This window comes from Emydura macquarii, unplaced genomic scaffold, assembly GCF_026122565.2.
Source record: "Emydura macquarii macquarii isolate MOO-44397 ecotype Brisbane River unplaced genomic scaffold, CSIRO-AGI_Emac_v2 contig_3671, whole genome shotgun sequence".
NCBI classification, from domain to species: Eukaryota; Metazoa; Chordata; order Testudines; family Chelidae; genus Emydura; species Emydura macquarii.
The window spans coordinates 6,182,702-6,210,378 of NW_027133808.1; the positions used below are offsets into that span (position 1 = coordinate 6,182,702).

The 27,677-nt window shown below is 39.2% G+C and overlaps 1 protein-coding gene across 5 annotated transcripts in view; it reads right to left on the reverse strand.

Moving 5' to 3' along the window:
* PCCA (propionyl-CoA carboxylase subunit alpha) overlaps positions 1 to 27,677 on the reverse strand; it is a 415,109-nt gene that overhangs the window by 344,634 nt on the left and 42,798 nt on the right. For 4 of the 5 annotated variants that reach the window (XM_067536816.1, XM_067536817.1, XM_067536818.1 and 1 more), the window contains exons 5-6: positions 9,744 to 9,857; positions 8,178 to 8,231 (exon numbers count right to left, since the gene is read on the reverse strand). In XM_067536816.1, the coding sequence (XP_067392917.1) occupies positions 8,178 to 8,231; positions 9,744 to 9,857 (168 nt within the window). Of the gene's footprint in view, positions 1 to 863; positions 934 to 8,177; positions 8,232 to 9,743; positions 9,858 to 27,677 lie in introns of those variants that run through there. The other variant, XM_067536820.1, reaches the window with a different exon arrangement.

The following is a 27,677-nucleotide window of genomic DNA, read 5'->3' on the forward strand; positions in this document are numbered from 1 at the left end:
CAGCTCCCTGCCAGCAACTATTGCATTATGTGCAACTAACACTACCTCATAATGCATCAGTATCAGGGTTTGAACCCTGAACCTTCATCACTGACTTGTGCCACTTGAGCTTCAGGACTAACAAACTAGTATTAGCTGGTAAAAGGAGAAGGCTTGTAATCCCAGAAAGGGAATGGATGGCCTACTGGAGTCAAGTGCTGAGTCCAAAGGTTGAACCCAGCCTTGTTCTTTCCTGCACCCACCAGAAGCTGAGGAAACTCCTCCCTCGTGTGGTGCCCCCCAGAGAGGAATGGGTCATTGGGACCATATGCAAGGTCTAAAGGGACGCTCTGAGTAGGGGCCTGGCCAAGCGCTCTCCACCCATGCTGCTATAGCTGATCTGGTAACTCCCAGGCATTCCCAGTGCAGCGTATAGGATAGTGGTTGTGCTGCTGCTATGTGGTCCTGGTCCATTAGACTGTTTTTGTTCAAGTTATTGTTTTGGCATGCGGCCAAAATTTTTCCTGATAAATGTAAGCAAGAAAAGAGAAATGGCTATTTTCAAAAATGTATAACTGATCCATGGGCTAAGGGGGGTGGGAAAAAAAACCTCTCTCTAGACCCAGAGCTTTCCTCTCGCCACATTTCAAAGACTTGTTGCAAAAAAAAAAAAAAAAAAAAAAAAAAAAAAAAAAAATAAAGATGTTAGAGCTTCTCAAAGAGATCAGAAGAACATTTTCCATTTTATACTTGAAGTGTTATGTAATCTAAACATGGGGGGTGGTCACTACTGCTCCCTCTATAATATGGAGACGGATTTCAAGGGCACAAATAGTTGTTGGGCACCTAACTCTCATTGACTTTCAGTGAAATTAGACACCTACCTGTCATTTGTGCCTTTAAAAATCTTTTCCATGATGTACAGTAAAACATTCTCAAATCCATTTTTCATAGTAAAGGAAATTTTACAACTGCATCTTTAGATTTCTGTCAATACAGGATGTTATTTAATTATTCCACCAGCAAAACTCAAGTTGATTACTTGAGTTTATGCTTATAATTGCATTTACAAGTAATGACTTATTTGTGCACTGAATTAAGTAGCCTCAGTTAATAAATCATTCTCTCTACATAAGGCATTAACAGAGCTATAGGCTGGAAATCTCAAACCTGGGAAACATTAGAAAGTAAAATAGGGTTCTCTGCTACCAAACATGCTTGCTTGACAATGTACATCTTATCAGTTTATTAAGAGAGAATTCAAAGTATCCAGTGTACATCAAACTTCAGTGTTCTCACCTATTTAAAATTACCAAATAAAGAATAAAAAAATCCTTAATATCTGAGACATGGACCTTAAATTTTTGATTATGAAATCCACAATAGAGCATCACTTTAATGCAGAAAAAACAAGGTTACTTACCAGTAACTGATGTTCTTTGAGATGTGTTGCTCATGTCTATTCCACTATAGGTGTGTGCACACCTCCGTGCATGGCTACTGGAACTTTTTTCCCCCTTAGCAGATTGCGTAGGGCCGGCTCTGGTGCTCCCTGGAGTCCTGCGCACATGCCGTGGTATATGAGGCACTGCCGGCCCTACGCCCCCTCAGTCCCTTCTTTCCACCAACTCTGGCGGCAGTGGCGGGGGGTGGGTTGTGCAATAGACATGAGCAACACATCTCGAAAAACATCAGTTACTAGTAAGTAACCTTGTTTTCTTCTTTGAGTGATTGCTCATGTCCATTGCACTATAGATGACTAACAAGCAGTACCTTGGAGGTGGGTCAGAGTTAGCAGTGAGCTGCTTGCAGCCCAGCTCTGCTGAAGCCCACTCCTTCCTGCGCCTTGGACAGAGGCGTGGTGGGAAGTGAAGGTCTGTACTGCCTGCCTGGCAGCTGCTTTGCAGATGCCCTACCCTAGCACTTCTGCTAGGAAGGCTGTAGATGGAGCTTGAGCCCTGTTGGGTGAGCTGTGGTGGCGCCCGGAAGCAGCACCTTAACCTGCTCGTAGCTGAACATGCTGCAGGGAGTTATTCACAAGGAAATGTGCCGGAGGAGACCAGTGAACCTGTCATCTGGTCGGATGCTGTGAGGAAGAGCTGCGTCGCTCTCCGTAATGGCCTTGTACTTCTGATGTAGAAGCTAGGGCCCCACTCGCGTTCTAGCGAGTGTTGCCTTCTCCTCTCTTCCGAGCCGTGTGGTTCGGGGAACCTGGTGAGAGTATATGATTGGTCCAATGAGACTGGGCAACCCCTTGGGCCTGAGGGCCCGGTGAGGTCTCACTGAACCTTATCTTATAGACTACAGTATGAGAAAAGAGCTCTGGGGTCAGAGACCTTCCTTGCCAAAGTAAACACCCCCAGGAAGGCCACCTTCCCTGACAGCCAGAGTAGAGGACATGACACCGTGGGTTTGGAGTGGGGGGAGGGGGGAGGGGAAAACGCACCATGGCCTGGGAAGGACCAGGTCGAAATCCCAGGGAAGCCCTGGGTCATGTGCCTACGGATAGAGCCTCCCACCCCCTTCAGGAGCCGAACTGCCATCCGACAGGAGGGCCGCAATCCCCCCTCAAGCAGCTGATGGAAGGTCAATATGGCTGCTAGGTGGGCCTTCAGGGAGGCCACAGACAGTACCTGGAGCTTTAGCTGCATCAGGTATTTCCCGGCTTGCCTATACTGGCAAGAGGCCAGGCAGAGGATCTCGGGACTGCTCCCGTCAGCCAACAGCCACTTCCTCTTAACCCGGTACACAGCCTGCTTGGAAGGTTTCCTGCTATCCATTGGTACACACGGGGCTTGTTCTGATGGCTCACTCATTGCCTCTCTGCCACCAATCTATCACTCCCCAAGATGTGGGGGAACCAGGTCTGGGCACCACAGGTGACCATGATCGTGGGAGCTGGAATTGCACTAGCTAGGAGGCTCTCGAGGCGGGCGATCGAGAAATCTAGCAGCATGGTGAACCCAGGAAACCGGTCTGCAGGAGATCTTCCTCTCCATACTGGGGATCTCCTAAGCCATTCAGGGGGTCCCAACGTGGGCTTCCCCTTAATGCCTGCCCCTTCTCTCTCAGAGGTATGGGCGGTGATGGCATATGCAAAACCAACAAGGTTCTTGCCACCCTTCAGCCACCGAAGCCGGCAAGTGCCGAGGGGCTCCCCCACTCCTCGAGTCAGGGGAGGCTCCCTGGCTGGAGATGCTGTCTCCGGCAGCAGGTCTCCGCGATCCGACCTCAGTGCCGATCAGTGCTCCACCCCGCCTGCTCTGACCATGCGGGGGAGTCCGAGTGCTTCCGTCTCCACAATGCTGTGTCAGGTCGGTGCAGACAGTGCTCTCTGTACCAGCAGCACGCTGGATACCGCAGCAAAGCGGTTGGCTCGGAACTGGCTCAGGGCTCCATGAGCCGGGCTTTCATGCAAATCTTCCCAGAGTCTGAAAGCCTTATCGATCTGTTCTCTTTTTATGAAGCGCTTCCCCCCCACGCTTCAGGCAGAGGGGTGAGTTAGCGGGAAAGCCTTCCCGCCAGAGTGCACAGCTTGAAGCCATGACACCAGAGCATACCCGCTCCCAGTGGGGGGGAGGGAAAACCAGCTAGACTATCTTCAACTGTCTAACTACCACTACAGCAGTTACTAATCTAACTATTTAACACAAAAAACCTTGTTTCAAATTTAAACACAGGGAATAAAACGCTTGCAACGGAAGCACAGGCAGTTCCAGTAACAGTCATGGGCGGAAAGAAGGAACTGAGAGGGGGCATAGGACCGACAGTGCCTCATATACTGCAGCATGCGGGACTCCGGGGCACCACAGCCAGCCCTACAGGATCTGCTAAGGGGAAAAAAATTCTGGTAGCCATGCATGGAGGCGTGCACACACCTATAGTGGAATGGACACGAGCAACCACTTGAAGAAAAAATGGTGCTCTACATTTCGAAGTCAGAGGAAAAGGGAATGGATAAACCAGGAAGGTGACTAGGTGGACTGTAACAGGTTTGATGGGATCCTTTTAAACTCTGCCTCAGATTTTCATGTGCAAGAAAATTTCACTTTTTAAAAGATCCTTTATCAAAACTGAAAGGATTTTTTAAAATCCTTAAAAATTATATGTATGTTCCTCCATTTCATTTATTTGCTACAGGAAATAAGAGAACCCAATGGGGGGAAAGGGAAAATAATTTGGCAAACAGATTATTTGATCAGCACATTAAAACCACTGCAGATTACTTTCCTTTACAAGGGCTGTTTGTAGCTGTGTATTTTTCCATGAATCATTTCAGCAATAATGAATGAACAAAAAGACATGCTTTTGTCAAATCACACACAATAGGATTACATGTGGACTGGCCTTCCATGTGTTAATTAAAAGACAAAGCTCTGCTTTCAACTCATTATTGCTCTTATAAACAGAGCAGTGAGTTTATAATGTTTAGTATATTTCCTTTTTACCTTTGTGGAATTGTGTGGCATGGCTTCTGATGTATATGCATGCATCAGGACTTAAATGTGTTTTATTATTACTTTAAATATGAACAGCAACCAATGAGCACAAAAAGAAAAACTGAAAATAAAACCACCCAATCTATGTTATTGTGTATTAATTCATTACAGTTACGATAGACATGAATGAAGAGACTTGTATGAGCCTTCAATTTTCAGGGTAAATATACAGATGAGAAATACTGATAGTGCTCATTAAGAAAAACAAGAAGTCATTGCATTAATTCTGCACCCATTGACTTCAGTGGGAGCAGGATTGGGCTTTAAGTGCAACTTTTATGTACAGCATTTTTTAAAAGTAAAAATGAATTAAAAGTGTTATAAATTGTATTCTGGCTTTAAACAGCAATAGAGTGAGCAAATTTGTTAAATAAATAATTTTAAAAATATTTTCAATTTGTCACACCAGCCAGATCTGAATACATTTCTCGACGCCATATTTCATCTCAGGAATAAAAATGAGTATCTGTACATTGGGGGAGGGGGGGGGGGGGAATATCCTTTGCTTCATTCTACTTATTTCTGTCAAAAGTGTTCCAGATTGTCACCCACAGTGTAATCCACACCACCAAACCACCACCAGATTACTAGGAAATGTGCCCAGTTTGGGATAATGACTATCAAATTTACAACATAATAATTATACAACACTAGCAAATACTTCTGTTTCATTTTTTTATTTTTATGGAAACTGCCAACTAAAACTAGCTATCATGCTAGAATAATCCAGTGGCAACAGAATTCACTTAAAATTTAAAACAAAAAGAGTAAAAGGAGAGATTCTGAGCTCTGGCCAACATATTGTTCTCCGTACAGTAAGAGCAATTAGAATGGAAAACTTAAAATGTAATATATTTTACCAGATTTGGAAGGCAATCCTGGAAGGTACCAAGTAGCCACAACTTCCAACTTTCGTGGGAGGAAAGGATGCTCAGCAACTTTCAGGATGCATTTAACATCATTGAGAATCTGGGCTCTTATTTTGTCTGTGTTTACAGCATGGTGATTAAGAATAGCATGAGTTCTGTATTCCATTTGCAACTAACGTTTTCTTACTGGGGGGGGCGGTGTCCATTAAAACTGGATGGCCAGGGCACTCAAGCCCCTTCCCCCCCACATTACAGCTGGAATCCTGAACAAAAGGAGCACAGACCAGGTAAGAGGAGGGAAACCAAGGATCATCTTTCAAGTCAACTCTTTTCTCCATTCTTATATTTTGCTTACACCTGCGCATCAAACATGAGAGTATTTGTGCCCTATTATTCAAGTACTTATTTTAAAATGGTAAAAAATATGCCATACTACTTAAAATATGTGAGATTTAAATAAATCACACTTTTCACTTAACCTGTAACAAAGTTACATGGTGGGATATGTGATGGCTCTCAAGGTACCCAGGACTGAAAGTCACCTTGTTACCTCCTGCCTCCAACAAGAGGGAGTCTTGCCTGTGGTAGCTGGCTGTTAGCTCTCTAACACAACCAACTTGTGAGCCTCTCAAGCACCCCCCTCTGAGCTATCCAGCCCTGCTTTTGCCTTGCAGATAAACAAGAGGTGTACCCCCAGTCCCAAAGACCCCTTGAAGTGTTCTCCTGTAATATCCAGACCATGGCACTGGGGGCTCTCAGAAATTTCTGACCCTCTACTCCCAAAGGAGCATGGTACCCAGGTTACCAGTTTTACCTTAACTCACTACTCTTGTACAATGTACAGCACTTATGAGCACTTATAAAATAAAAGTAGGTTTATTTACAGAAGAATAGAAACTCCTCTAGAAACGAGAGACTGATGGAAATAAATGGCTAAAATATAAAACAAAGTTATAAAACGTCACTTATTAATGGTTACCTTTCCTATGTAATAAAGTAGGTTCTCTCTCCAAAGCTTCAGTTTGTGGCAGAGCTGGCTGGTTTCTCAGGAACCAGGATCCAATTTTTCATGAAACACTCCCACTCAAGATGTCTCCTCAATGAATGGATGCAGTGTCCTCCTCCAGGAATTGGTTGTAAAGAACAGCGAACCTTCTGCCCATTTGCACTAATGACTAAGGTGAAGATTCTGTCACAGGTAGTAAAAGTCAGGGATAGGCCACAGGCAACACCCCCACTCAAGATGTCTCCTCAATGAATGGATGCAGTGTCCTCCTCCATGGATATACTGCATCAGTCTTCTCTTTATTCCTAAGCAGGGCAACCCTATGACTGTTATAATGATGTTCCCTTTCCACCTCCAAGTGGTTTGATGTTTACAGTTCATCTTTGATGATTTTCCACTGACTTTTCTGTGTTCTTGCAATGGTGGACAATTGAGCAATATATTACATAATCAAATAGACAGCGATGGATGTCAACGTCCTCTTGCTTGAATGGGCCAGCACAGAGACACACGAGTCTCTGATAACTCCCTTTCACTCCAAGACCATAAAGCATAGTTTTAAGTATAGTTACACTATTCCTGTTGTATTACTCGTACACACATCTTGCAATGTGCATGGTGTAGTATTAGGAGTAGTGAGTTTGTTAGGTCTGAGACAGGAATTGGTTGTAAAGAACAGTGAACCTTTTGCCCATTTGCACTAATGACTAAGGTGAAGATTCTGTCACAGGTAGTAAAAGTCAGGGACAGGCCACAGGCAATACACAAAATATTCACAGAAACCCATGACATGTCCATGACTTTTGCTAAAAATACCCGGCGGCTTGCAGGGAAAGTGGGGGGTGGGCCTAAACACGACAAACAGAGCACTGCTGGGGCTTGCAGCTGCTCCAGCCCTGCCACTGCTCCTGCAGCAGGGCTGACTGGTGCTGCTCCAGCCCGAGGAAGGCTACCCAGCCGCTGCTCTAGCTGGCCACTGGTCAGCTGTTTCGGCAGCTCCCGAGGCCAGCTGTTTCGGCGCCCCCAGGGCCCAATGCTCCAGCAGACCCAGTTGCTCCAGCCCTGCCCCCGAAGAAGTCATGGAAGTCCCAGTAAGCCACAGAATCATATCCCTACTAATAAGCTTCTGTGTCATAGGAGACGAGAACAGTTTTCTACTGAAAGTCGAGAGGCAGACTATAGTAAAACTAAGGCAAGATCCAGCACCACTAGAAACAATGGGAGAATCACCACTATCTTCAGTGGGCACAGAATCAAGCTCCTAGTCATGAATTTTGCTCTTTGATTCTAAGCCTGATCATAAAAACACTTGCGCAAATGAATAGTCCCAGTAAAGATATTTGCAGAAGTCCCTTGGTTCAACCACTAAAATAAATGTAATAAATTTAGTCAGCTTTTGTATTATGAAAACAGTTAATGACATGTGACTATGAATATTGTTAAGTATTTTATAAAATTCAAACTTGTAACAGGAAAATCCTTTCAACATCCTCACTCCCCACTTCTCAGAATGCAAAAATCCAGCTGTACAGTTTGAATGTCCCCCCCCCAAGAGCCACAGAATCCCATTATTTTAATATAGCCTTTAAATGTTAGCTGAACAACAACAATTAATGTATCTTCAATCACAAACCATCTCTTCTTGTTAGAGTGCTGTTCTGGAAAATGTACAGCTTACTTAGCAAATATACTGCAATAATAATGTTTTCAGTCTTCTAAGACACTGGTTCCCAATGAATGCACTGTATCTACTACACCTCCCCATGCCAGTGCTTTGCAAAAAATTCATGAACAGCTACAAGGAATTAACAACAAAAAGCTTACCAGACGCCTCGCAAATTCTTTGTTTTCTGAAAGAAATCCATATCCTGGGTGGACCTTTGAAAATAAAAACCAGGAAGAATTTTAAAATTCATCAGATTTCAAAGACTAGAAATCAATGCAGACATTCATCAAGGTGAGACAGCATCCCACCAATTATAATTTACATTTGCTTAACATTTCAAGATTGTCTGTCCTCAGCATCGGTTAAGCGATTTGGCTCTCCGAAATCACATCAGCTAACATGCATTGGCTGAACTGGCTTTTCTGGAGGCAACACTTCTTGTCTGTGACAGAAGGGAGGCACTGTCTCCAGAGGCATAGAGGTGATTTTTTCTCCCACTACAGATTTCTCAACATGTATCCTCAGCCACACCCTTTCTATTCCTGTCTAAGCCCCCCGTCCTGTCTAACCACCATCTATTCTCTCAAAATTGTTCTAGTATAAGTTGTTAACATTAGTTCTAATGTCTTCCATTAGAAGTTTTACCATCGTTAATGCTGCTAGCACTGCTAGTGATCAATGGGATAATGTGCTCTGCTGTTTCAGCAGGGATAAAAGTAATGTGTCCTCAGATCAAAATTTTCTGCCCCTTCCCCCCATACTATCCCCACTCTAATATAAACTCTGCATAATTACACAAAATACAGTAATGTGGAAAAAGTTTCATGTCACTGTTTTTAATTTTATATAAACAGTCAACTAAAGAAACAGACTGAAGATTAAAGAATAAACTATTTTTATCTGAATTGTGTCTTAAACAGTGTCAGCATCCATACTATTTGTACATTCAGTTTCAATGGGGGTTGTTTTTTTTTTTTTGCAAGCAGCATACTGAAACACATTTATTTCAAAAGAAACGATAATGCTAACTGAGCCACTCCAGGGTAATTACTGATGTTGACTGATCCCATCCAGCAGATTTTATTTAAGGATGTTTTTGTACATAGCAATGCATTTCATTCACTGGTACCACTGCAAAAAGCATTATTTCAGTCAGTTATATGTATCTTTGTTTTTCCAATATAATCCCTGTTAAACTTTGGATCTCTGGCCCATTTTGGGGGGGGCTTAAAAGCAGCCATATTTACCCATCTATGCTAATGTGCATTTTGTGAACAAAAATAATTACTGGATGCACCGTTTACCTTTTTGCAAGTGTAATTATGTGTGTAATTTTAAAAATGATTAAAACTGAATTTAAACAAAAGCCTTTTTTGGACACTCTTTATAAAAACATTGAAAAAAGCTGTTATGGCATGGAAAGGGTTAGTGCTCAAAACTAATTGGGTTTTTTTTTTCCAAGCAAATTTGGGAATGAACTGAAGCTGCTCCCTGGTGTGAAAGCTGAATCCAGCAGCCACCTGCAGGATCAGCGACCGGCACTGCCAGATGCTACAAAGCCTTTGATTTCCAGTAGCAATTTCGGCCACATTTAACTCATGTGACATGAACTAACTGGAATAGCATATTCAATCACTTTTTTTTTTTTTTTTTAAATACAAACTCTGGCTTTTCTGCTTTCTATATATGAAACAGCTGCAGCAGATAGACTCATTCAAACTCACAGCTTGGGCCCTAGTTTTCTTAATGGCTTCCATGATGGCATCTATGTTGAGGTAGCTTTTGCTGGTGGGAGCTGGGCCAACACAGACAGCTTCATCCGCCATTTTCACATGAACCTGAAGAGGCAAAATTCTGCATTAACAGATGCTCCCAGCAAAAATAATTACCACCACCCTGAAATATGCACACAAATGTGATTGTTTCAAAGATAATTAACATACCATAGCCACTTCTAAAATGTGCACTGAAATTAAACATCACTGTATAAGAACTCAAAGTAACATTAAATCTCATTTCATTTGCTCCAAGCTTAAGTCACTGTCAACATGTTTTATTATTTTAATATATACTATGTATTTGATTAAATGAAATCATGACAAATATAATTTCAGCTTCTGGACTGATCATCTATATGTAAATTCACAGCCTAAAACTACTTTGTTACATGTAACCAGGGTAGCCTAATATCTTAATACTTAACAACAAACATTCATGGCCAGTTCTAAGCAGGCTCCCCAGGAAGTTGGGGATAATTAGAGTGAATTGAATGAAGGGATGCAGTGAGTGTCCCTGCACAGCATCAGGTCAGCACCATGCACAAATTAAAGCCTATGACTGAAGAGTTCAATATCACTACACATGAACCAGAAAATCTTGAAAATTATTTAAGCAAGCTCATGTTTGATTCCTGATCCATTGTATCCTCATACACATGTGCAATTGACAAATATATTAAGTCAAATCTTAACTATACAAAAGCCTAACAAAGTTTTCCCCACATTTTATAGGAATAATTAAATAGAAATGTTTTGGAGAAATTTAAATGGATCCACTGCATAACACACAAGGGTTGTTTTTGTTTCGTGGGGGGGGGGGAGGGAAAGGGAGATAAGTTATAAAACTACCACTAAGCAGTGATCTTTGCATTGATTTGGGAGTGCCAAGGTGATTTTTAGCTACTTATTTCCTTTTTCTTTTAAATACATAAATTTGATAAATGAGAAATGTTTAATTGCAGTTTGCAAAATGGTTAAACTATTCATTTTTTTTAAAAAGACGGTGTCTATGTTAACATATCAGTTTTGGTATTCCAGCATTAGTACAAACCTAACACACTTGAACGCCTGTTTGTGGTATTTTAAAATATTACCTGGAAGAAACAGTCAAAATGTATATTTTAAATTAAACTGAAGACTTAGCTATTCGACACTGGCATTAAAATAAGTTGCACAATTTAGAATACCTTCAGTTCCTTGATTTATTTTCTTTTAGGGGTCTTACTCCAACAGCATGATATTTTTATATTGTAAATAGAGTATGAAGCTGTCAATTCACATGGTGATGTATGAAAACAGTATTTTATGTAGCCTTTGCATACCACAGGATTATTCAAGGAAAAATAAGGTAGAGAAATGCATACGAGGACATACATAAAATGATGAAAGAGGCAGCCAAAAATATTTTAATGACAATGTTTTACTTGAGAAGCAAACATTCAAGAAGACATGGGTCAAAACATTTCTAACAGAAGCATAATTTCCTGATATAAAAGGGGCATTTGTTCTGAACCTGAGTTTTGCTTCTCATTCTTAGTCAGGCTTTTAAGAGTTTGGAGAATTAAACCAAATGCCCAGATTCAACGAAGTGTTTAAGCAAATGAATTGTCCCACTGCAGACAGCAGGGCTACTCATATGCTTAAATTCAGGGAAGTACTGAAACAGGAGCTACAATCACGTTACTTTCTGGAATCTCTAATCTACCACGTGAATTATCACAGCTTCTGCCAAATACTAAGGTTTTACTATGCAACTATTCAACTTAAAAGAAAAAAGAAAAAGAAAAAACTTAGAAAAACAATTTTTAGATTGTAATAAATTATTTTGAACAAATGTTGCCAAAATTAGCCTATGCACTAGCTTTCATTAAGCACTAACAGCAAGAATATTTTAAGGCCCAAAACCTGCATACATCCTTACCATAGAATCACAGAAATGTAGGATTGGAAGGTACCTCAGTAAGTCATCTACTCCAGTCCTCTGCACTGAGGCAGGACTAAGTACTATGTTTGTCTATCCTGTTCTTAAAAATCTCCAATGACAGAAATTCCACAGCTGCCCTAAGTAATTTGTTCCAGTGCTTCATTAACCTTACAGTTAGGAAGTTTTTCCTAATATCTAACCTAAATCTTTTGTGCAGAAATTTAAGCCCATTATATTATAGTCTTGGCCTTCACAACATTTGGCTAGGAGTTCCACGGGTTGACTATGTTGTGTGAAGAAATACTTCCTTTTGTTCGTTTTAAACCTGCTACCTATTTCATTTGGTGGCACCTAGTTCTTGTGTGTTATGAGAAGGAGTAAATAACACTTCCTTATTTACTTTCTCCACACCAGTCATGATTTTATAAACTTCTATCATATCCCCACTTAATCATCTACTTTCCAAACTGAAAAGTTTGTCTTATTAATCTCTCCTCATATGAAAGCTGTTCCATCCCCCAAATCATTTTTGTTGCCCTTTTCTGTACCTTCTCCAATTCCAATACATCTTTTTTTAAATGGGGCGACAAGATCTGCATGCAGTACTCGAGACATGGGCGTACCATGGATTTATAAAGAGGCAATACGATATTTTCTCCCTTATTACCTCTTTCCTAATGATTCCCAATATTGTTAGCTTTTTTGACTGCCACTGCACATTGAATGGATGTTTTCAGAGAACTATCCGCAATGACTCCAAGATCTTTCTTGAGCTAATTTAGACCCCATAATTTTATATGTATAGTTGGGATTACGTTTTCCAATGTGCATTACTTTGCATTTTATCAACACTGAATTTTTTCTGCCATTTTGTTCCCCAGTTTTGTAAGATTCCTTTGTAACTCTTCACAGTCTGCTTGGGACTTAAGTATCTTGAGTAGTTTTGTATCATCTGCAAGTTTTGCCACTTCACTGTTTATCTCTTTGTCCAGATCATTTATGAATATATAGAACAAGGACACCACTCACTCTCTCCATTCTGAGAACTGACTATTTATTCCTACCCTTTGTTTCCTATCTTTTAATCACTTACTGATCCAGGAGAGGATCTTCTCTTATTCCATGACAGCTTACTTTGCTTAAGAGCCTTTGGTGAAGGACCTTGTCAAAGGCTTTCTGAAAATCTAAGTACACTATATCCACTCAGTCACTCTTGTCCACATGCTTGTTGACCCCCTCAAACAATTCTATAGATTGGGGAGGCATGATTTCACTTAAAAAAAAACAAAAAAAACCATGTTGACTCTTCCCCAACAAATCGCATTCATCTAGGTGTCTAATAATTCTGTTCTTTACTATAGTTTCAACTTGCCTGGTTTTGAAGTTAGGCTTACTGGTCTGTACTTGCTGGGATCACCTCTGGAGCCTTTTTTAAAAATTGGCATCACATTAGCTATCCTCCAGTCATCTGGTACAGAAGCTGATTTAAATGATAGGTTACATACCATGATTAGTAGTTTTGCAATTTCACAGAATTCCTTCAAAAATCTTGGGTGGATACCCTCTGATCCTGGTGACTTATTACTGTTTAATTTATCAATTTCTTTCAAAACTTCCTCTAATGATGCCTCAATCTGCGACAGTTCCTCAGATTTGTCATCTAAAAAGAATGGCTCAGGTTTGGGAATCTCCCTCACATCCTCAGCCATGAAGACCGATGCAAAGAATTAATTTAGTTTCTCCACAATAGCCTTATCTTCCTTGAGTGCGCCTTTAACATCTCATTTGTAGTTGTTTGCCAGGCTTCCTGCTTCTGATGTACTTTAAAAAAAATTTTGCTATTACTTTTGAGTCTTTGGCTAGCTGTTCTTCACATTTTTTTTGGCCTTCCTAGTTATATCTTTACACTTCGCTTGCCAGAGTTTATGCTCCTTTCTATTTTCCTCAATAGGATTTAATATCCACTTTTTAAAGGATGCCTTTTTGCCTCCAACTGCTCAAAACACAGAACTGCTTTTAGTTCACAATACTTCTAATGGAATCAAAAGTAACATTTGTGTTTATTTCTCCTTTGTTCTTCTCTTCTTTCTACTCCTACCCCTTTTTGCCAACTCTTCTCTCCTACTTCTCCCCTCCTCGTTTTCTGGTTGTTTCACTTCTCTCTTCACCTCCCCCAAATCTTCCCTAGTTGCTGGCATCTTCCCCATTCCTTGCTCACAGTTGAGCATCAATTCAGACTTCCCCTTCTTTTGCCCATGCGTAGGCATAGCAAAAAAGTAGAATTGACAACATCCTTTATCAGTTTCACTTTGCCTGTTCTAATCTAGAATGGAGCACAAAGCAGAGAGTCTGCATGCCAAGCCAGGGTGGCATGAATATCAGCATTTGTTGATTTTAATGGCAGATGCTTGAGTCAATGGAGGCATGTGGCAGGGGTATTAACCTTTTGTATACCTGATTTATTGGCTCTAGTCATCCAACTTTAAAGACCAATTTCATGCCAGCATGTGTGTCACCCCTGTTACACTGTTATCTGTTAGAGCAGGCATGTATTATGCCTTATTATGTAACACATTGAGTCAGGAGTATTTTCATGTATTGTACCATGAATAAATTACATAATTTATAGCAGGTTATATTGAAATATGATATTAATATCTAAATCATATACAGTACCCATAATTACAGGTAACTATTACAAAGCCATTATTTGTATCTACATTACAATAGCATTCTTCAAGTTTGTGCATGTTTTGCTTACCATTCTGTACTGTGACATTACAAACTCTCTTCTCTGCAGAAGCCAGAAACACATTATATGCAGATTTTCTACGTTTCTTAAAGAATCCAATAAATTTCTCTGTAAGCACTGTGAATTTCAGGTATCTCCCCTGAAATTCAAATTTCTTTAGCTTGTCAGTTATAAATACCTATATTGAGTGTGCGGGGTTTTTTAGCTATAACAACTTATTGCAGGCTAAACTTTGCAAGGGAGTAATTGTTTCCCTTCATTTATTTTCAAATGAAAAAACTGGTTCTTAAACAACTGTTGAAACTGTATGGACTTTGATTAGTTTAAAACATTAGAACATCAGTTCTAATTTCAGCTCTGTATGTGGACAGTACCAACGAGTGGAACAATGTATGTTTTCAAGTGCCTCACAGCTTATGCTGTAAACTTTAACAATGGGCTATCCTCCTCCCAAAGTATGTATTTCAAACAGATACAGGGTCCTAAGATGCTAATGAATAAATGAATGAGTGAGTGGAGATGGGGGGAGAATCATGAAAATGACATCACGTCACATCTTACACCTACATACAAGCAGATTATATTCTCCAAAACTAATATATCTAGAACATATTTCATAATGACTAGATATTTCATGTCATGGTTGGCATAAAACAAGAGTTTCTTCAAAAGCGTAGCTAAAAGATCTACCAACATGCAATTTCACACATCTTTTAGCTAACTCAGATTTAAAGGCAAAATTTAGCCATCTGAGACACCATGTGGGTTTGTGATACTCTTGTGAGAGTGTGGGTCCATAAATCAACCAACAGATTATACTCATCCACAGCATTTTTTCCTCCCCACCCCATAATGACAAATACACTATGGAAAATAGTCTATATTTAATCAATGGTTCAACCAGAATAGAAGTTATACATAAATTATTTAGGCATAATCATTCTATATTTTTGAATTAAGTACCCAAGAACACAACCAAATGGAAAATGCAATCTCACTTCAAGATTTGTATAAGCAGCACGTGATATGAAGTACACCTTACATCATAAGAAAAACGCTGATTATGTCTTTTCTTTTTATTTTTTTTAAAAAAGCAGGCCACCTGAACTGTGCCATGTCATAGCCAAAAAGGAAATTTGCGAGGCATGGAGGGCGTTTTGACTGGCAAACCCAGAGAAGAGGAAGAGCCACAGATGTAGGCAAGGCTCAGGGGAAAAGCAAGCAAGGTGTGGGGTAGATCAGACCTTGGATGCTGATGAGAAGTCTCCAGAGCCAGGACCCAGAGAAGAGGGTAGGCCAAGTTTCCTTACCTGCCACTGGAGAAGTGGCATGGTCAGAGCAGTAAAGGGAAGACTGCCCCCAAGGAGAGTAAACATGTGTGGTTACTTGATCAAAGCCTTTCCTACCTCTCTAGCTCTTCCCCGTCTCTGGGTTTGACAGTCAAAACTCCCTCCTTTCAGGGACTAACTGTAGGCTACTCATATCTAGCCCCATACACTCCTCCTTCATCCAAGTAATGACTGCAGTCTCTTTCCCTGCAGCCTCTTCTAATTAAATCCCTGCTCCCTGTCTACTTCCCCAGCTGCAACCTAGACAGTTAATTGGCCCACTTAACCATCTTAACCATCCAGGCCTTGTCCGTGGTGGACATCCCATAACATACACCACAGAAAAAAGTTGGATTGGATGAGTACATTTAGGGTGCATCTACACTACACCCTTCTTACAGTGGTATGCAAGTCACACATGTGCCAAGTCAAGAAGAGGAGCCCCTTGAATGGCAAATGGTGAAAGAACAATGGGAAGATGAAGTTCTTCGATGACTGAATAATCTTGTGCAGAAAAGTCAGGAAGCTCTGTTCCCAAAAATCCAGCAAATGATACTGAAGACACTGAGTTTATCTGATCCAAAATCTATGATCACGTAATTGGCACAGTTCATTTGGATAACTTTCTAGTCTGTCATGGCTAATTGCTAATAGAAGGTGCTAAAATATTTTGTGATTTGATGCCAGTACTCACTGTTGTCCAGCCAGACCATATCCAATCTGAGTTGACTAATTATCCCAGTGACTTGTCTTAGAGAAGGAAAATGGTTTGTTTCCCCTAGTTTCATATCTGCAGATAACCCCTATCTTATTTATATAAAGTCATAGGATAGGAGTCAGAAGTGGTAGGTTTTATGTCCAGGATGTATATACAATCCCTTGAGATACAGAGTATAACCTAGTAGAATAAATGTAGTCTTCTTCACCATTAAGTCATTCAATTGCTTCAAATGACTAACGTGTATGCGCGCATGCACACATGCGCACACACCGCATTTTCAAAACAGTGATTCAAAATTAAGAAAAATAGTTGGAAGTTTTGGGAATAAGGGGATGTACATATATGTAATGTGAACACTTCAACTTGAATGGAAACCCATACATCACCCCTATTTATAGTCTATAAAATGAAAATAATTTAAAAACAAGTCATATAGTATAATTTACACTAGGCATCTAATACTACAACTATACATTGACTATAAAGGCCTTAATTTCTTTCACACCGATCATATTAATGTATACAGGTGGCATGGCATGATACAGAAGTGTCTTTTATGTTCTCTTTAGGGCAATTCCCACCAACTCTTTGCAAAAGAGAAAGCTAATTTGCAGGGAGGGGTGGGAAAGAGAAAACATGCATCTGATCAGCTTTTTAATCCAAAGTGCCAATATCACCTGCATTGCTTTCACACAAGTCTTGCACTTCAGACAGCTGCTGATGTTTACCATGTGACAGATGCCAATTACTAGTGTAAATGCCTAATTAAAAAAACAAAACCACACACATCCCCACCCACCCCCCCCCAATCCCTCAGGAGATAAATGTCTGGGATTCCCGAGTGTCACAGTTTTTCAGAGTAGATCACCCCTTTGTATCCACAGGTCTGCAGGAGACACAGTTGCACTAAGGAGCAGCTGGTTTTTCCACTCCCTATGTCCACTTTCAGGATTCTATACTTCACTGTCATATTTCATATTTGTATATATAATCAATCTTTGCCAGATCTGAAAAAGTAACAACAATTCTAGCAGGAGAACACTTCTATTTGATATGCTAAATAGGATCTTGAGTGTAGTTTGGACAAATCTAATCAAACAAGTTACACTCCTTTTTAGTTCAAATCAATATTACACAGCAACTGACATTATTATTATTATTACACTCAATTGACCCAAACTGCATAATACAACTCAGCAAGACAAAACTACAATTAGCTCAGGCCATAAAATGGGGCTAATGAGTAAACCTTTGTAAAGGTAGCTTAAAAAAAACACTATGGCATGAAAAGGTCCAAAATAATCAACTGAATGCACATTAAGTTTGAATTCACTTCTTTGCAAAAATATACCCTTCCCCCCCACACACACACACAGAATAGAGTAAGTCTACATATATAATGAGTCTGCAATACTAAATAGTTTTTAAAGCTCTATCAACCAACCAAGAGAAATGCCATAATTGTGTGGTAAAGTGGGTGAGAATACCTTTCATTGGATCAACTTTTATTGGCGAGAGAGACAAGCTTCTGAGCTTGCAGAGCTTTTCTTCAATTGTGTGGTGGTATTTAACCCTAACATGACAAAAATGGAAGGAAAAAATTGAACTCTGTGAGATGCTGAATTGTAAAAGACTATCACACATTTACTTTTAATCAACATTTCAAAAGACCTATGTAAAATTCATTTATGCATATAAACAAATCAAACCATAAAGTCATCATGAGTAGATTAAACTGCAGGCTTATTTTGAAGCATACACAATCTAAACAAAGTCCACAAAAAAGGTGTGTGAGATGTTAGTGAAATTGGTCTTCAAAGGTCTAGTCCTGCAAGCACTTGCATAGCATTTACTTATCACCCAAGCCAATGGTACTACTCAGTAACAGACAATATACCCAGTAGTCTTTAGGATCAGGTTCTCAATTAGAAGTCTCATACCAAATAGTCAGGAAAGTGAAACCAGTTACCAGTGATGCTTTTCCTTTCTCCTACTTATTCTGTAGTCCTTCAAGTCACCAGTTCAGGCTGGTTTAGTGGTGTATCCAGATTTTGCAGAATGGCCAAAAGCCACAGATTTCAACTAGAAGACTAGGTGGAATACCCAGTTTGGAATCACTGTTCTTTACAAAGAAGATACAATAAGTAGGGAGGAAACACTCTGCTTCTGCTTTATATTGCGAGGAATCTGCATCTGTCTTCTGAATGGCAGGACTGTTATTTTTTTGAACAGATATGCACTGAAAATGGGTAATGCAGATCAAAGGGTAAACATCCCAATATATGTGACAAAAGTGTCCTGTTTCATAAGGGGAAAAAAAAATCTACCTTCTGGTTTCTTTAATGAAGTCTGATATGAATATTTAGTACAGTGAATAAAGCAACAGTCTTAAAATTCATCTGATTTGACACAGTGGTTCTATGGAAAGAAAGAAAGGTATGGGCATAGCCTGATGCAGTCTATGTCAGAACTCCAACTATGAAAAATTAATACATAAGCAGCAACATGACCTTTAGAGCACTGAAGCCAAGCTCAATTTTTACCACAGAATGCTTGCCCAATACCATCAATTACAGTACTGCATAACAAAGCTAGTTCTAGTCTATCAATTATACCATAACTTTTGCTTGAGATGCTTCAATAATAAGTGTGATACCACTTTGTAGCACTGCTTGAGCACGAATTGAGATTTTCTATGTAAACTAAGGCACTTACACACCAGACAATTTCCATAAAAATGTAGTCCCCAATACTACATGTCGTTCTCAGGCAAACTTCTATACCCATTCTCAAAGCCCCACTGACTTCAATGGAGGGTCTGCTCACAGATTTTGTAATTTAATCAGCGCCTTTGATTACAAACTTTTTGAGCACAGACCAGTGTATAGTAGCACCTGGCATACTTTTTGGTGTTCAATGAATGAATAAATATTTGCAATGTTTTTTTAAAGGCATTAGTGCAATTTAAATAGTAAACAGATTGTTCTCATGTTTAAAGATGAATGCCATCCAAGAATATATTCGTACAAGTAAACTGATTTTATATGAAATCCATTGTTCTACAGCAGTCCATACAAACTTTTGATTCATTAAAGATACTTCCTGTGTTTCAGTATATTGTCATTCTTAAAGCAAAATCTTCTCTCATATCTGTAAGTGTCTTATTAAACTATGATCTCACTAAACAATTTTCACTGAAGATCAGCATTTATGATGCTCAAAGAGTTGTTCTACCCTGAAAAGTTCTCTCATTCAAAACACTTGCTCCATATATGTTTTCAGTCATTTTGATACTCTTCACTTCTTTAGTCCTGCAGAACCAACAGAATTACAGGAGACTGAGATGAGTTCTTTTCTGGTTCGTGAAGCATCAGAATTGTTAATTAAGTTGGGGGCAAATTTGAAGATAATGGGATTACATATAGCATACTGAGGGCAGATTTTGGCCTGCAGAATCTTCATTACTAGTGTTGATGTACAAGCCAGAAAGAACACAGCTTGACTTTCTACTCCCAAAAATAATCTGCCGGGCTGGCAGTTAGAAAAACATCTTTATACTTGTCAACTGAGTAAATTTGCTTTGGAGGTCATTGGAACAAAATAAACCAGGAATTCCTGCATGCTGTTTTTAGAGTAATTTTTCACAGTAAAACCATGTTCTAAATAAAGTTCATTTTACAGGAATAGGGTTTCATAACCAGCATAGACATGCAGCTAAGAAGTCAACACAACTCAGTATACGTGGACTGATTTTACTACAGAACCACCAGTTGGACTGACACATGAATTCAAAGCAGTTCGTTCTAGCTGTAAGAGAAACAAGATCTGGGTCCTATATATACCTAAAGTACAATTATATTAATTTAACCAGTTTATGACACTTATTTGAACCAGTTACAACAAATATGGTTGATTCCACACAGCAGCTTTTTTCATTAAAAAAAAAAAAAAAAAAAACCTATTTCACTATGTACCAACCATGTTTACGCATACCCACACACACTGCTACATAACCATATCTGCACCAGTGTACTCTGAGAAAAAACTAAGCAGCTGTTGCATAGTGCCTCCCAGAGATGACCACAGAACACCCAGCAGTCAAGCACCAGAAGCATCACATGGGAAAATGCATTCTGGAATCTCCTACCGGAGATGTGGGAGGAAGAACCACCAGACTCACCAGTTACATGGGCAGTTAGGTGATCCCATTTCTCCCAGGAAACAACAATATTAAAACCAAGCTACAGGATAACGATCATGCTCCAGCCTACGTAGTCGGGCAAGGGGGGAAAAACACTATTAGCAGTCATAGTAATTAACTGAGTAATATGTAATTTAGCCAGGACAAGCCATTTTTAAAGCCACCTGTGTCACCAAACAGTTACAAATCTGCATAAAAGCTGTAGTGCAGACACAGCCTTAGAAAACTGGGGTGGGGAGATTAGGGGAGAGGCAAACAACAGTATTTCACACAGTATTTTCTCTTTTCTAGTTTTATAAGCAACATATAATAGCTAAACAATGCTGGTTATATCATTATACTGGTCTGTATTTCACCCATAAGTAGACTGTACAGAGTTTTATGCTAGGTTGTCCAATAGACACTTCCATCTCTCTGTAGACCTAAAAGTCAACAAAACAGCTTGTATCTGGATTTACATGTAATGCTGTAATTGCTATATAAAAGAAAGCTGGTAAAAGAGTTTTCACAGATTACTAAATTGATCATTACCACAACTTCAAATTTTAGGGCCAGACTGAATAATCCTCTGCTGGGCACACATGGAGGAAGAGAGCATGTGGCCCACCGTTTTCTCTCCAAATTCTGGTCCTTGCTGTGCTAGCATAGCCACTGGGTGAGTCTACCATATACAGTGGCACTAGATTCCCTAAAGGAGGTCAGATGAGCCATAGTGAGGGAGGAGCCACAGCTCAGCTCCTGCACCAGACAACAGAGCCTTTACAAAAAGAATTCTCCAATCTTCCCTCCCCCCCGAATCATAAGTTCTGGGTCATTACAACACCAGCAAATGTTTGAGATTCTCATGACAATGAAACTCCATAGTTGCCAAAAGAAATACTGTATTCACTTTGTAGCTAATTTTATTGAGCAGTTTCCACAATAGACTCCAACTTCCCCCTTTTCACTTGCTTAGAACTTTTTGAACAATTCTTCAAGGTAAAAATATTGTCACACAGTTTTGCCTCAGCAGATAACTCAAGAACAGATGAGCCTTACTGTCCATTGCATTACACTAATCTTAGCTGGTATAGCTCAGCAGAATTACACCAGGCTGAAAGTGGTACAGAAACAGGTCACTGATATTTAAACAGTGTTTATTTTAGAGTACTATATAACCCAACAATATAAAAAAATGAAAATGGTCTGTTAAAAGTGTCAAAATTATTGGTGGGGGTGGGGGGACAACACGGGGAGGGGAGAATCACTTGGCGCTTTGTCAGCAGACAACTGCCAGGATTATTAGAGTTTAGCATAGTCCCAGATCCAGCCTCTTACTGAATAGTTATCACAAATGCATGTGCTCAGCTCTCATTCCCCATTTACACACATGAACAAGTGTTAGCTCTACAGATTAATTGGGACCATCTAAAATATTATAATTCCATGTTTAAAAAAAAAATTTCTTTACAAAAAGGGAAAAACAAGGAAATTAAATGCAAAACTGCCTTATTATGGGAGTATAATGTTGCATACTCAAAACAAAAAATAAAGTTGGAAAATACAAGTTTTAGTAACAATGTTACCTTCTTTGTGATATTTTTCATGTATGTTTTATGGTCTGTATGTAATAGCATTAATGTATTTGTTTAAAACATATGAAAAATATCAATAGATGTGTTTAATGTTTCATAAAGATAAGTTTATTGAATTTTGTATACATCATGTCTGCACATTTATCCTATTCTCCTTCTGTAACAATTTCATATAAATTAGGACTTCTACATATTGACAGCTCTTCCTCTTTTTAAAAAGGCAATTTTTTCTTCCTTTTGTACAACACACAAACTTCCAAACACCATATATTTGATTTGACTTCATACAAACAGCTTATTCAACCCCTTTATTTTATAAAACATTGCTAAAATAACTATTTTCCTGTTGAACAAAAGAAGAAACCTTGAATTCTAAGGAAGCCTTGCCAAGGTACACAGTATATACATATCCTAGTATTGCAAATATGAGGGCTCTGACTAAATCCTCTTTCCTGTTAGCATTTAATTTTTTTCTGCCTGCTAAATAAAGTCATATTCCCTGCTGACGGCAAATGATTGGTTTACCTATAACTCCAGGGGGTTTAACTATCAGTCCTTTAAGAAGCTTTGACAGTTTAACCTGCTGAGCTCACAGCACCCAAGGGAGGGTCTTACTTGCAGTTTTACGTCTGATGCTGCTGACCACTAATACTGACTCCATAGATAATGGATTTCAATAACAACCTCCTACAGGTTAACACTTTGAGTACTATCCATGATACTACTTTAATTAAGTTAATACATGAAGGTCACAGTTTGGTAGAAAGTTTTATTAAATTTGGCAGTGCTTACAATAAAAAAAATTGTGTGTGCTCATCTCTACAGTAACTCTAAGATAAGTTTGCCTATAGATTTAATCCAGTCTGCTTGTGGATTTATGCAACATTTCAATTTATTTTTTAAAATGAACTCATTTTAAAAGTTCTATTTCCTAGAAATGTACATTTCTAGCATTTCTAACTGATAGCTTCATGACAGATATGAAATGGATGCCTCTGCCCATGCTGGGCACAGGATGGGTCTACCTGGCACACAAACAGACCACCCTCTACAGCTAAGGGGAATTTTTTTGCAAGGTTTGGAGCATTTTGATGGTGGTAAAGATGAATGCTTTTATTTGCCTGTAGCTGCCAAGTGTTAAATATTAATATCTTGCTGAAACATGTTAATTGCTTTCCATTTTTTACCTTCTTTAAAATGGAATTTCATTTTCTAATTGAGACCTTTAAACAATAAAAAAATAAGTTTAATATTAGCAAAGATCTGGATGATCTGTGTACACAAAACAGTCACAAAGTAACTACCAGCAAACCAAAAAAGGCACATTTTTAAAGTATACCTCTTGAAGCCCAAACATTCACTTACTATTCCTTTAATTTTGAATGTACATAATAGGCATATGCTTCAAAAACAGAGAAGGTTTTTTGTTAAAAAAATTGGTAACTACTTTACCTGCAAAAAACATTCAGTTTTGTCTGGTTTTGAAGTACACAACCTGACAGACACGATACAGAGTAATAAGGAACCAGCATGGGAGCCATTTAATATACTTCTTGATTAACTCATTGCCTGTCCAGTTCTCATACAGACATGTGCTAACATGTCATAATCGTCATAATTCCCATCATCCCCACAGCTAACACACAAGCTGCTTGATTAGTGCACAACTCCCAGACGAGCCATTGCTAATGCTAAATAATTCCCTTCAGCCTCCTGCTACTATACCGCAGGCTCTCCAATTACATATAATGTCTCTGATGAGCCATATTAATGTGGACAAATTCCTGCCAGGGATTCTAGCCTACTCACTTTCAATTGGGGGGGGGGGGGGAAGGGAAGAAGGAGAAGAGGAATAGGACCCAAGAAAGTAAAATACAAACACACACTAAAGCCATATATTTAAATTCTAGCCCGTATAAATTCTTCCCCATCTAATGATTTTGCAATGATGGCTTAATAGTGAAGGAAACCTTGGAGAGAAAAGCAGGAAATCTATTCTGAAAACTATTTAAATTCTGTTTGTATTTTGTTAGTCTACTTGGAGAATGCTTGTTATTCATGAATAAATTCACGAGTAGGCATATTGTTAATACATGTTTATTGATAAATGCATATGAGTAAATTTAAGACATTTTAAAAGCCAACATATTTGATAACTTCAATAAGTTAATTACAATCCACAATATCTAAGCGCACATTAATTGCTATCACACTATAGCCACCAGTCAATGATTTAAGGGTTTTTGTAGTTAAATTATATTCAGCTGGTCATGTAACTTCAGTATCATGTGAAACATTATGATAGTGTATACACAATAGGATTTTTAGCTTAGAAAATAATTTTAGTAACGTCTCATGTATCCCATTACTTTTAAATTGCACTAGGAATCCACTATCCTTGTTAAGTACCTGCTGTGACACTGTAGATGCAGATTACGAAGGCCACAGAGACCTAGAATATCCATGTGTTCAGTGTTCTAGCAACCCAAAATGATTTAAGAGACTAAATGACCAAGAGGTGAAAATACACGGAAAGCAGGAAGTAAAGGTGATTTTCAATAATTTATCACATACATAAAATCCCTTACAATTCAAACCCATTACAACCCTTGCCATAATTCTTTAATACAATTTAACTAGCAGTTGCCACTGTTGAATGTAAGTCAGTATTCAAATTTTATGAAAACAGTAAGATGTCTCAAACCCTACAGCAGGCACACTCCACAGAAATGCAGTGATCAACAAATGCCATGAAAATAAAAGAGTTAATTTGTGAAGTTTTCCTAACTTTAGGAATTTTATCTACCGCTCACAACTGAATGAATAAAACTGAACAATTAGGAGATATAAAACATTCAAATAACCCCCATGAAATTTTGATAAACTTTTCCCCGAGGTCCTTGCAACTTTATCTTAATTTACCTGATCATTAGCTTCTGGTTTGTTCAGCTGGAAACCAACAAACACTAATTACTTTGACATCACAAAATCATATCTGTCCTCACCACCTCCCCAGACAGCAGGGAGAAATTATCAAGGGTAGGCATGATAATATCTTGATAAATGATGAATCACATCACCTCACTGTCAATCATTCAGGAGTGCTCAGGCAAGATACCACTCAATCTCATTATTGAATCCTAGGGCTAAGAGTACAATACACACCAGGAGTCATATTTCAAGCAGCAGGCCACCTGGGTAAGATGCAGCTCTCAGTAGAGATTTTCATGAATTTTGTTGACTTTTTGTTTTAACATGGTAAATGTCAAATATTTATACATTTTAACATGTGTACAATACACTGGGGGGGAGGGGCGAAATGAACATGCCTAAAGAGATACAATTCATTTTTTAAAAGGTCATTCAAGAGCCAAATCTCAAGTTTTTCAGAAGTCTAATAGTTATTTTAACTGAAAATTAATAAACTAAATTTGTTTAAACTTTCAAAGTTTACAAGTAAAGGATATTTTATCCCTAACAGACAAAAACACTCAACAGATTTGAAAGTAAAATGCAAATGCTGATTTTGAAGATTAACATCATGGTTTGGCCTTCCACACGGCAGAAAAGTAGACAACCACAAATTCCTGCCCAATTCACTATGGGAGGCGAATATAAACTTCCACAAAATTCATGAAGTATCCAAGTCAAACGTATGGCATGCACTTGCCTATTAGCAAATGAAGATCACAGCAGCAATCTTCCCTACACCTCTTAGGCCAATTCCTGTGCAAGAACGGAACATACTCATGCACCAGCTCCCTTCAATCCAGTTTCCCTTCCTCCTCTCCCTATAACCCTACTCCCACCTTTTGAAATTGGTTAATTTACCAATAGATAACAGTTAGGACTACTTCCTTTAAAAATTCTTAAGTAGCAAGTTGGAGTAGAAGGAACCCTGACTTTGGGAAAGTGAGGACTCTTGCCTCAAGTAAATCCCATCCTACCTCCAGCTGCTCACTAATTTGTAGCCTGAGCTATCCCTTGACCCAACACTGAAGCGGGTCAGCTACAAGCACATCTGCATTTTGGGCTGAAAGCCACCTGAAATTCAGAAAGATGAGCCCATGACAATGAAGAAGCAGATGGAGAGAGGGAAAGCAGTGCCAGGTTTGTTAGAGAGGTGGGACATGTGCTTATGCCAAACCCCATTTGGACACAGGCATTGGGATGAAAGGTTGGTGGGAGGAAGATGGCAACAGAGAGAGGTCTGCAGAATTGAAAACAAAATTTACAGCTCATCTGTGCTTACAAGAGTTAAATTATGTAGTGTACAGCTCTTATTAATTATCAGAATATGAAAAGCTCCAGGGAGTGGAACACCTCAGATGTCACTGAATGAAAGACCACATGAAAAATCAGAGAGTACTTTGAGGACAAGGCTCATGGCAGAGAAAAAATATTAGTAGAGGTAAAGTCCTGCTCACTGCTGCAGGTGGGGAGGAACAAGGTAAGAGTAAGAGAATGGGGATGAGGGGAAGTAGAAGGATGAGGAGTGAAAGTTGCAGCAACAGGAAGAAAGATGTGAACAAAGAAAAACAAAGAAAGCAGCAAAAAACGTTATATGCAAATGTAAAAAATGTTCTGACATTTAAATTTTATTTTCTTGGCAGATAAGGGAGTCTTCAAACGTGCAGTGTGTTTTGCAGTAAGAAGTGATTTTGCAGGGACTGATGGCACTAACTTTTTCCACAGATGTCTTGATACAATGTCCATTAAGTACACATGACTGAGCCTGACGTTGGCAGCAGTACTCATGCATTGCTTTTTCAGATATCTTGAAATGGGACAAGGGTTTCACAATGAGCCTGTCCACCTTAAAATACTCTATGTGTTACACACAACAGACTACAATTTACCAGCTCTTGCTTAGATAACATGTTTAGATAACAGAACCTCAGAGGATATACTAAGTTCTTGCTTAGATGACACAACATTGGAGGATATGCTGTGAAGAATGATGCAACAGCATGACTTATAGCATTTACATGTAAGTGATACAGTAAGAACCTTATAGCAGAACAGAGGACCATAAAAATATAGAATAAGTAGTTCTAGCAGTGTTATGTAGTTAATGTTTACACTATTGGAAATCTGAATTTCAGGATGACCTGGAATTACCTTAATAAACCTTAAGGAACATCCATCCATAAAGCTCTTCCCCAACCTCTCTCTCTCTCTCTCAGAAAGATGACCTGAACTATCATCCAATATGCTAGAAAGACTGTCTTTTTTCCCCCACCTCTTAACTCTTTGTAACCTCCTGCGCCTGACCCCCAACCCACACTCCAACCCAACAGGACTTGTGACAGTAGGTTGAACTAGCTATTGCACTGCAATATGTTTATTTAAAATACATCAACCTTGACCTGGAAAGTTT